This window comes from Xyrauchen texanus, chromosome 46 (assembly GCF_025860055.1).
Source record: "Xyrauchen texanus isolate HMW12.3.18 chromosome 46, RBS_HiC_50CHRs, whole genome shotgun sequence".
Classification (NCBI taxonomy): Eukaryota; Metazoa; Chordata; class Actinopteri; order Cypriniformes; family Catostomidae; genus Xyrauchen; species Xyrauchen texanus.
In genome coordinates this window covers 522185-532782 of record NC_068321.1, presented here as the reverse complement: position 1 = coordinate 532782, position 10598 = coordinate 522185, and the positions used below count along the sequence as shown (strand labels likewise).

At 39.4% G+C, this 10598-nt stretch overlaps 1 protein-coding gene across 1 annotated transcript in view; it reads left to right on the top strand.

Annotated features, from left to right (window-relative positions):
• Positions 1-428: 428 nt before the first annotated feature.
• Positions 429-10598, top strand: part of pdhx (pyruvate dehydrogenase complex component X) — a 66135-nt gene continuing 55965 nt past the window's right edge. Inside the window, exons 1-2 of the mRNA XM_052119179.1 lie at positions 429-628; positions 9381-9464. Of these exons, the coding sequence (XP_051975139.1) occupies positions 454-628; positions 9381-9464 (259 nt within the window). The 5' untranslated portion in view covers positions 429-453. The remainder of the gene's footprint in view (positions 629-9380; positions 9465-10598) is intronic.

The window sequence follows — 10598 nt, the reverse complement described above, 5'->3', positions numbered from 1 at the left end:
TGCACAACGTTCATGTCTTTTATTCTAGACCTTAACTTTATTATTTTCTTTACTGATTATCAAAAATCTACGGAGCCCCGCATGGTACCCATAGAAGAAATATAAACGATAACCGCAAAACCGTGCCCTCGTTTTGCAAATTGTCCCCTCAGTTTATAATCCGTACTCTCAGATTTTTAATCCAACTACTCAATTTTGCAATCCGTACCCACAGATTAATAAACCGTAGGCTAGTATTAAGTTGAATACATCAAATTGTGTTTACTGCATGCTTAAATTGATTCTCTATAATTTGAAGCTGGGACGGGGTGGCATAGATTGTACAAAGGGGCCTCAGTTTGTTCCTGGGAGGAAGCAGATGCCCTAACTCCGCCCCCACCCTGCACCTATCCAGGCTTAGTAGCCTGCCAGGAACAACCAGAGGCACCTTTCTCCCATCGCGTTTGGAAGGACATGATGGCGGCTTCCATGCGACTCGGACGGCAAGGCGTTTTCATCGCCCTTAGATTAATGAAACAAAATAAATTGATTACACAGAATAAATTAATAACGCAGAATAAATGTCAGTGGACCTCGAGCTGGAATGGAAGTGGGTTGAGACACTTATTTCAGTCGCCGTCAGTATATGGTGAGTGTGTAAGTGCTGTCACAGAAGGACACAAGAGTGCCGACACTCACATTTACTTGATTAATAACACAACTCGCCGGTTTAGCACTGTTTATCATCATCACTGCTCATGTGAAGAATAATGTGTTCTGTGAAAACTGCTGTGGTGGTACCATGGTACGGCGATGGTATCAGATGGCACCATGATTTCCAAATTCATATAGTATTTACCTAAAATGCCATGGTACATGAAGAATACCACGAGATTACCACTGTAATTGTCTAAAAGAATTGAAATAACATGGCATTTTTGTGAATGTTGTCAAAATGTTGTTCGTTACTGTTTTTTATGACATACAGAAAAATAGCACAAACCATTCTAGAGTATGCAAATCACAAATGTACTTATGCCAGACTTTTTCTAATTAATCCATGGATATGAATGTTTTGTTTTAACTAGAGTAATAATGACTGCTGGGTCAGTCCATCTCAAGTGGTCCAATAATTGTAAAGTTGGTTGCTTTACCATTTTTTTTTGAGTGATTACCTCCAAGTATTGGTATTGCAAAGCCACCAGTTTTTTATTTTTATTTCACTTGGTTTAACCACGACAGCCATCTTTGTGTCATGGCACAAGAAACATTTTGTTTATACAGCTGTTTACAGAAACCGCAATATCTCGGCTCAGGATGGTCTTTGCTCCTCGGAACAAAAACTGATCGCAAGAGCAGTGGTTCTCAACCAGGGGGCAAGGACCTCTGGTGGGGGACCAGATAGTTACCTGAAATATTCACAGAAATAAGTCCTCCTATAGTATCATTCTGCTATAGAGATTAAGTTTGAGATTCCACTGGTTACAGAGCTAGGGCTACTATCTGGGGAAGAGCCTACTTTATTCATGCATTTTGAGAAATAATCAGATGTAATTTAAGCATAACAAAATTATTTTACAGTAATTATGTTTATGACTGACATACAATAGCTTATGCTTGTCAGTGAGGTCTAAAATATTACTACTTTTGATATTGGCAACAGTGAAGCATGATCTATCACAGGGTTCTTCAAAAAGTTCATAAACAGAAGTGTTTAGTTCTAAGTAATTTTAATGAACTGTATGTAGAGTTTAAACATTTTAAAGGCCAAAATGGTGTTTCCTGGCAGGAGCATTTGGAACTCACACTGTCTTCGTCTGCACACAATCAGAACATCAGGCTGATGGTTGAGTTAGCAAAGCTAAAAGTGGACTACAAGGACCTAGTCTGTGACATAAACAGTAATGAGTACATGCTCAACAAGTGTGACCAGTGTCCAGGTATAGAGGCCTTACTGCAGATGCTTGAAAACTCAGACCAAGATGGCACACTTCCTGATAACATCACCTTTCAGCAGTGGGTTATGACTGACAGAGCAGATATGATCACTGTTATTCTCCCTAGGGATGAATTCTCTGTTTCTCTTGATAAGAAACTCAATGCGTTGAAGACACACCATTGGTTGAGGACATCAGCGTGGAAAACTGTGATGTTTTTGTAAAATTCTTCCTCCCACCTGGACCAAGATCATCATTCATAATGTCTGAGGACAAAGTGCGGGTTCCCATAATCAATGTTCTCGGAAATCTGACACCTACTGAACTGACTTTCACTGGACGCTCCCACAACATTTCAGAAAGACTGAGTGAGGAAATCTCACAGCTTCTAATAAAACATGTAAAATACTGTTAATTTTTGTTATTTTTATGCTTATTTAACTGTAAAAGACCTCTGTTCGGTTGGGAAAGGAGGAAGCTGGGAACCAGCTGAGCAGTCAATAAAGTTTCATTGTTACAAATGCACTTCAACAAACATAACTCTGTGTGTCTCTCTCTCACTGGCATCTTCGGCTCCCCTTTATCTCTCTCTCTGGCTGATTAGGTGACTCGGCACCGGCCGTGCACCCTCGCGGCCCGGCCACTTCCTTCTCATCACACTCCACCGCCCGAGGAAACCTCCGGCTAGACGTACTCCTGGAGGAGAGGTGTTGCCCTTCCAGCCATCCTTCTACCTGAGGTATTCCCCACCTCCTTGGATCCTGGGAGAGACAGAGAGAGAGCAAGAGGAGAGAGACGGAAAAGCTGTCTCGCCGAAAATGCTGTCCACTGGTCCTCAGCCACTCCTCCCCCTGGCGGACGGCAGCGGCTCCTCTGCGACCCGGAAGATGGCAGCAGGTCCTCCGCTTCCTGGCAGACGGCAGTGACCCCTCCGTCCACTGGCAGATGGCAACGTCTCCTCCATCTCATGGCGGAAGGCTGCGACGAGTTTTCCCAGACAGCATGCTCTTCCTCCTTCCTGGGTTTCAGCACCAAAAGTCCTCTGATTGGTCAGAAAAGGAGGAAGCTGGGACCTGGCTGAGCAGTCAACATAAAGTTTTTTTTTAATCTGTGTGTCTCTCTCTCTTTCTCTCCTGCTGATTAGGTGACTCAGAGCCGGCCATGGCCTCTTCCTCTTCACAATTACATCTGTTAATTTCTCAAAATGCATGAATAAAGTAGGCTTTTCCCCAGATTTCTACTAGCCCCTAGCTGTACTAGCCGTGCAGCAGAATGCTACTATAGAGGACTTATTTCTGTGAAAATTTCAGGTTCCTATCTGGTCCCCCCCCAGAGATATTCAACCCTGAAGTGAGGGGAATTTTAAAAATTGCACTTTCTCACCCACACAAAAAAATAAAAATAAGAGAAGTCTCAAACTTGAAATTTTATGCATGCACACTATACTTGTCTAGGTACCACCTAAAAAAATTAAGACTGAGACTCGAACCCTTCCCATTAAAAATTCACCCTAAATGTGGAACTTTAAGCAATCTTGAGCATTACATTAGGATTTAAGTTAAGTCTAAAGAACAAAATTGTGCAAAATGATTATATATACACATGTACCTTGCCCTAGAGTTCCAAGGAGCTAGGACAATCTTGAGCAGAGATGTTGAGGTTTCTGTAAACGGCTGTATAACCAAAATTTGTCATGTGCCATGACACAAAGATAGCCGTCGTGGTTAAACCAATTAAATAAAAAAACTTGTGGTTTTGCAATACCAATACATGGAGGTAATCACTCAAAAAAATAAACAAGTAAATAAATAAAATATGGTAAAGCAACCTGTATTGGACCACTTGATTTACCTTCTTCTAAAAATATTTAAATTCATAAAACCGTATTCTGTTGTCATTTGATAGCAGTGGTATGAGATATAGCCTAAGACGATAATTCCAAGCTTTACTTTCAAGTCAGATTCAACAGCAGTAACTCGATTTGAAAATCTCGAAGTATTTTGAGGATTTTAAGTGTTGGATGGTGAATAACTTCCTTCAGCTTAACAACATTTTTATTATTTATATAAAAAGTTATCTTAGGGTCCCCCGCTTCCATTGTTGGGCTTGGTAACCTGTTAGGTCCTTAATCTGCCAACGTAAATAACTTTGCTTAAAATATTACATTTTGCCAAGCAGACCAGTCCTGTTATAAAAGGTAGTTTCTATCACTGGAGAAGCATTAACAAAGCAAAACCGTTTCTCTCTGGGGAAAAAAAATCATAGGAATCATAATTTATGCACTGATTATATTTCTCATGTATGTAGAAAATGCTGCAGATAGGTTTCTATGAGGAGCCAAGAAAACTGATAACATCTTTCTTGAGCTAGCCTCCCTTAATTGGTTACCAGTCAAGTTTTGGATACATTTTAAGATTTTGCTCTTCAAATGTTAATGAAGCTTATACTTTTATAAAAGTAATTCTTCTTTTAAAACTCATATATTATTTGAGTTGTAAAGTTGTTTAAATCTTAAAATGTTTATGGTGGTTTTAGGGTTTGTTAACATTACATTGTGATGGCAATGAATTTGTATTGTTGTTGGCTATAACGTTACACAGAAAAGGTTGGAAAGCAGTTTTAAAACACTGAAATCATGTTAACATGCATATTGTTTATGTCTTGGGACAATATTGGGAGGTGACTTTAATCTTTTGGTGGACTCAGCCCTTTATCATAGTGAAGCAAATGTGTGTAAGCCCCCTAGAACAACGCTTCACAGGATGTGTAAAAATCTTGGTCTTACAGATATTTGGAGACTTTTGAACCCATCTTGTAGGGACTTTACATTTGTTTCCGTCAGTCCATAAGATTTATTCTAGAATAGATTTTTTTTTTTTATATACAAATCCCTAATTTCATCTGTTGTTGATTGCTCAATTGGAAACATTTTAATCTCAGACCATGCCCAGACCATGCCCTGGTGAGTTTATCATATAGTTGGCACCTTAATGTATCCCTCTTGCAAAATCTTGATTTCCAACAAATGTTAAAGACTGAAATCAATGTTTATATGGAGACCAACTGGTCCTCAGTATCCTTTGTGGGCGTGGCTTGGGAGGGACTTAAGGCGGTTCTTAGGGGCCGGATCATACAGTATGCCTGTATGATCCGGAAATGTGAGTTGGAAGGAAATGTGAAAAGTGCAGAGGCAGAGCTGAAGTGCCATATGTCGTCTGATGGCCTCAGAGAATTGACCCGATTGAAATATAGATTTAAAGCTGTTTTGTCATGGAAGGTGGAGTTCTGGCTATTCAGGGCAAGACAGTCATACTTTGAGTCGGGTGACAAAGCAGGGAAGCTTTTGGCTAGAAATATAAATCAGAGAGTCTTTTTCTACCATTCCCTCAGTGAAATCTGCTGGTGGTGACATTTTTACCTTAGCCATTGATATTAATAATGCCTTTAAATAATTCTATCTTGATCTTTATAGTTCCACGTCTTTGTCTACTGATGAGGATATTAGAAACTTTGTGGAACCATTAGAACTCCCTAAACTGATGAATGAGCAAAAAAATTATCTTGATTCTGAGATAACCTTGGAGGAGCTTGACGAGGTAATTAAGTCCCTACCTACTGGCAAGGCTCCGGGGCCAGATTAACATTATGCTACAAAACTGGCTCCACTTTTTTATTTATTTATACTAAATCATTAAAGAATGGAAAGCTTCCCCCAACCATGACACAAGCCCAGATCAGTCTGATTCTTAAATAGGATCCAAGTGAGAGAAAAGTTACCGTCCAAGTTCCCTGATCCAGCTAGATGTAAACATTTTGTTAAAAAGTTTGGCTAACTGATTAAGTAAGGTTATGACATCTCTTATACATATACAGCAGGTGGGGTTTATTCAGGGCCATAGCTCTTCTGATAACATTAGGCATTTCATCAATATCATGTGTCAGTAGTCCGGCCACTGCCATCTCACTTGATGCCAAAAAGGTGTTTAATATGGTAGAATGGGATTATCTTTTTAAGATTTTGGAAATGTATGGGTTCAAGAGTACATTTATTGGTTAGATTAAGTTACTTTAGCTTCTTGGTCTTACATACACACCCACCTGCTGGAGATGCCAAACAGAGGATGGAGACATGGCCCATGTGTTGAGATCCAGAAATTCTGGTCTGGTTCAGAATTTAATGTGGCTGTCACTCAAATTTAGTTTTGCCCTAGATTTTGCTTTCTGGGCAGTGGGGCGGTCATCGATGTGGGGAATGGCCATATAGAGAACTAGATTCTGACCTCTGTGATGATAGCCAGGCAGGTTATTTTGAGGATTTGGAGGTCAGCTTGCGTGCCTCCATATCCGTAGTGGTGCACGGAGATGGGGAGGGTAGCGGCTTATAAGGAGGTGTCATTGGGAAGGAGTGATTTAGGCCTTGTTCAGACTGCCACTAAAAATCAGATTTTTTGCATATCCAGATTGTATCCAGATGGGTTTTTGACAGTTTGGACAGCAAAAAAACACATGAAATCTGGTTTAAATTTTTCTGATTCTGATGCAAACCACATTGGAAGGTGGTTTCAAATGTGTTTGAAATCAGATTTTTTCAGATGCATCTCAGTCCGGACACTCTGTCTGCTCAATTCGGATTTCAAATGTCTTTAGCATCACTCTTAACTTGACTCAACGATGACGGCTGTGTCTCGTTTCGAAGGCTGTGTGCTAGGTAGGATGCGTCTTTTGAAGGCTGCAGTATACCGAGCGTCCTCCTTTAAACAAACGTAGGACAAACGGAACGTATCATGGTTATAACAGCATGCCACTCTTTAACAAGCGCAAGCGCTTTGAGTGAGAAGGGAACAAATTCCCTTTCGAAGGGAATGTATGAGGTAAATTTTAGGATAGTTATAAAGATGAAAGGGATAAGAAAATTGATTTTTACAGGTGTAGTTTTAGTCTAATACTTTATTTGAATTATATATTAAAATTATTATATACTCCGCACCCATCTACTGAGGTACTTCAACTTGGGAATTAACATTACTTCCGCTTGTACATCATATTTACGGGGAAATTGACGTCATTTTATTTTTTTGACATTTCCGTTGAAGCAAAGAATTGTGGGTTGCGAGTGCCCACGAAGGATATACCTCATGAATCCTCCAAATTCCCACGAAATAAGGCCACATTCAAAGTGTCCTACTCTCTTTTCTGAAACGAGACAGCCTCGATGACTTATGCGGTCGACAAATGTGACCTCTGGAGAATGCAGCCTTCCAAACGAGACACAGCCGATGTAAATGTTGAGTATATGTATATGTTAATGTGTATATATAGTGTGTGTGTGTGTGTGTGTGTGTGTGTGTGTGTGTGTTTGTTTTTCTTGTTATTATAAGATTTAATACAAAAATAAATGTTAATTACAAAAAAATGAATACTGAACCATACAGAAACCATCACCCTAATACTGTCATCCACACTGAACAGTGAGAATTTGTAACCGTTACACCCCAAATATTTATGTATATATATATATATGTGTAGTGTGTGTGTGTGTGTGTGATGAGCCACAACATTACGAGCACTCACAGGTGAAGCGAGTAACGTTCTCCTAACAAGGCCACATGTCAAGGTCTGTGTAGATTAGATCATTTCTCGTAGTCAACTTGTTGAATGCAGGACAAATGGGCAGGAGTAAAGACCTGAGCGACAATGTCCAAATTATTATGCCACAGGACACCTTCAGGGGTCTTGCAGTGTCCCTGCCTCAGTGGGTTGGCGCTGTTTTGGCGGCACGCAGAGGACCAACAGAATTGGATTTCAATTGCGTTTCAGTTTTTTTTTGTTTTTATTGTCCACCCTGTTATGTCATGATACTATGACCTTTGATTGAAGATATATGTTAAAGACTGAAATCTTTTGGAGGTGGACATCAGCCAATGTATTTAAAGTTAGTAACCCTTGTTTTATTTATGTTTCCTTTATTTTGCGGTGTTAGTCAAATGTGCTGAAGCATAACATGTCCACCCTGCTATGGGAAGATATCAAGTCATGGGAAAAATACGTCATTTTATAATGTCAATATATTTATGTTAACAGAAATGAAATAATTACTATAAGTTTTAAATATGTTTGCTAGATACATTCATAGATCATAGTGGCTAATTTATTCACTGACTTTCCACCCCGTTATTTTCCACCCTGAAACATATACAGGTGAAACTCGAAAAATTAGAATATCGTGCAGAAGTTCATTAATTTCAGTAATTCAACTTAAAAGGTGAAACTAATATATTATATAGACTCATTACAAGCAAAGTAAGATATTTCAAGCCTTTATTTGATATAATTTTGATGATTATGGCTTACAGCTTATGAAAACCCCAAATTCAGAATCTCAGAAAATTAGAATATTACATGAAATCAATAAAAAAAGGATTTTAAATACAGAAATGTCGGCCCTCTGAAAAGTATAATCATGCATATGTACTCAGTACTTGGTTTGGGCCCCTTTTGCATTAATTACTGCCTCAACGCCGTGGCATGAATGCTATCAGCCTGTGGCACTGCTGAGGTGTTTTGGAAGACCAAGATACTTCAATAGCGGCCTTCAGCTCTTCTGCATTGTTTGGTCTCATGTCTCTCATCTTTCTCTTGGCAATGCCCCATAAATTCTCTATGGGGTTCAGGTCAGGCGAGTTTGCTGGCCAATCAAGCACAGTAATACCATGGTCATTGAACCAGGTTTTGGTACTTTTGGATAATGAGTCTATATAATATATTAGTTTCACCTTTTAAGTTGAATTACTGAAATTAATGAAGTTTTGCACGATATTCTAATTTTTCGAGTTTCACCTGTATAAAGGACTTCAATGCCAAAACAAAATGGAAGGAGTGTTTAAATCTAACATATAAAGTCACAACTAACGAAAATCTTAGATTGATTCAATATAAATTAATGACCAGAGTTTATTATAGTAGGGACAAAATTCATAAGTTTGATGCATTTGATGCATAAGAAAAGACTGTTGTAGGTATAAAGTGAAGGGGAATGTGTATTGTGGTGTGTTTTTTTTTTTTTTTTTTTTTCTCTCCCCTATTTCATAGAGGATATTGTTTAGTATTGGTTAATATTTGGATGGACTTGGATGGAAAACCAGGGTCCAGGTTGTTTGTCTCTGTTTTTCTTTGTCCTTGCAAAATAAAAAAATAATAAAAAAAAAAAAAAAAAAGAAAATGGTCAAGATCAGATATGAAAATTTGAGATTGAATGCACTTGTCTGTTCATACGGTCATCCATTTAACAAATCTGTGTCACATGAGTGACAAAAATCAGATTTGGGCCTCATTCAGCTGCACTTTGAATGTAGTAGTCATACCCCATGTGACCACATTATGGCTGTACTTGCATGTTTATGCCCAATGGAGAGATTAATCATTTAATTTAGATCTGTTTTATTTACACTATGATGATGTTTTTAGGTGTGGTTCCTCAGAATGTTCTGATGCCAGCACTGTCACCCACAATGGAGGAGGGAAACATCATTAAATGGCTCAAGAAAGAAGGTGAAAAGTTTTATTTTATTCTTAAAGGAAGGTTTTGTTCAATACAGGTTAATCTCTTTCAACAGCATTTGTGCAGATATTGACCATTAAAACAAGAAAAAAAAAATGATTGTATAATCAGCAATGTCACATGCTGTCAATAGAGCTTAACTTGTATTGAAGCCTGAACAATCCTTGAACTCTCATTACATTACTGCATCACTCATGTGTATGTAAAAACAAAAAGAATACTCCTGATTATTAGTGTTTTTCAAGTTGGCATGACTACAACCTTTAAAATGATAAAATGATGGGATGATGATGAGTGCTGGAAAATTGCGACATCATTCTGCAATTTTATTTTCTGCTATTTATAAAATGGCTGGCGGATTGTCAGTTAAAGTGCTGTTTATAAGCTGAAATGAATGTGTGAAGAGGAGGAGGCCGAGACGGGCCATGAGGACACACGCTCTGCCCTGTATCGTGCTAATCAGACAGGAGGGGGATAAAGACGAGCGGAGAGAGAGAGAGCCACATGCGACTGCTGTGTGTTTTTGTGTTTAAGTTGATTTGAGTTCATTAAAACTTCCATTTTCTGTTGTTAATGACTAATAATAATAATTCCTTGCATTTATATAGCGCTTTTCTAGGCACTCAGAGTGCTTTAGGGGGAATCTCCTCAACCACCACCAGTGTGCAGCATCCACCTGGATGATGTGACGGCAGCCATAGTGCACCAGAACGCCCACCACACACCAGCTATTGGCAGAGAGGAGATGGTAGATTGGTGTAGCCAATTGAGGGATGGAGATTATTAGGAGGCCATGATAGATAGGGGCCAATGGGGGGAATTTGGCTAGAACACCGGGGTTACACCCCTACTCTTTACGAGAAGTGCCCTGGGATTTTTAATGACCACAGAGAGTCAGGACCTCGGTTTAACGTCTCATCCGAAAGACAGTGCTTTTTTTTACAGTATAGTGTCCGCGTCACTACACTGGGGCATTAGGACCCACACGGTCTGTAGGGTGAGCACCCCCTGCTGGCCTCCCGAATACCACTTCCAGCAGCAACCTTGGTTTTCCCCAGGAGGTCTCCCATCCAGGTACTGGCCAGGCTCAACCCTGCTTAGCTATAGTGGGCAACCAGGCAAGA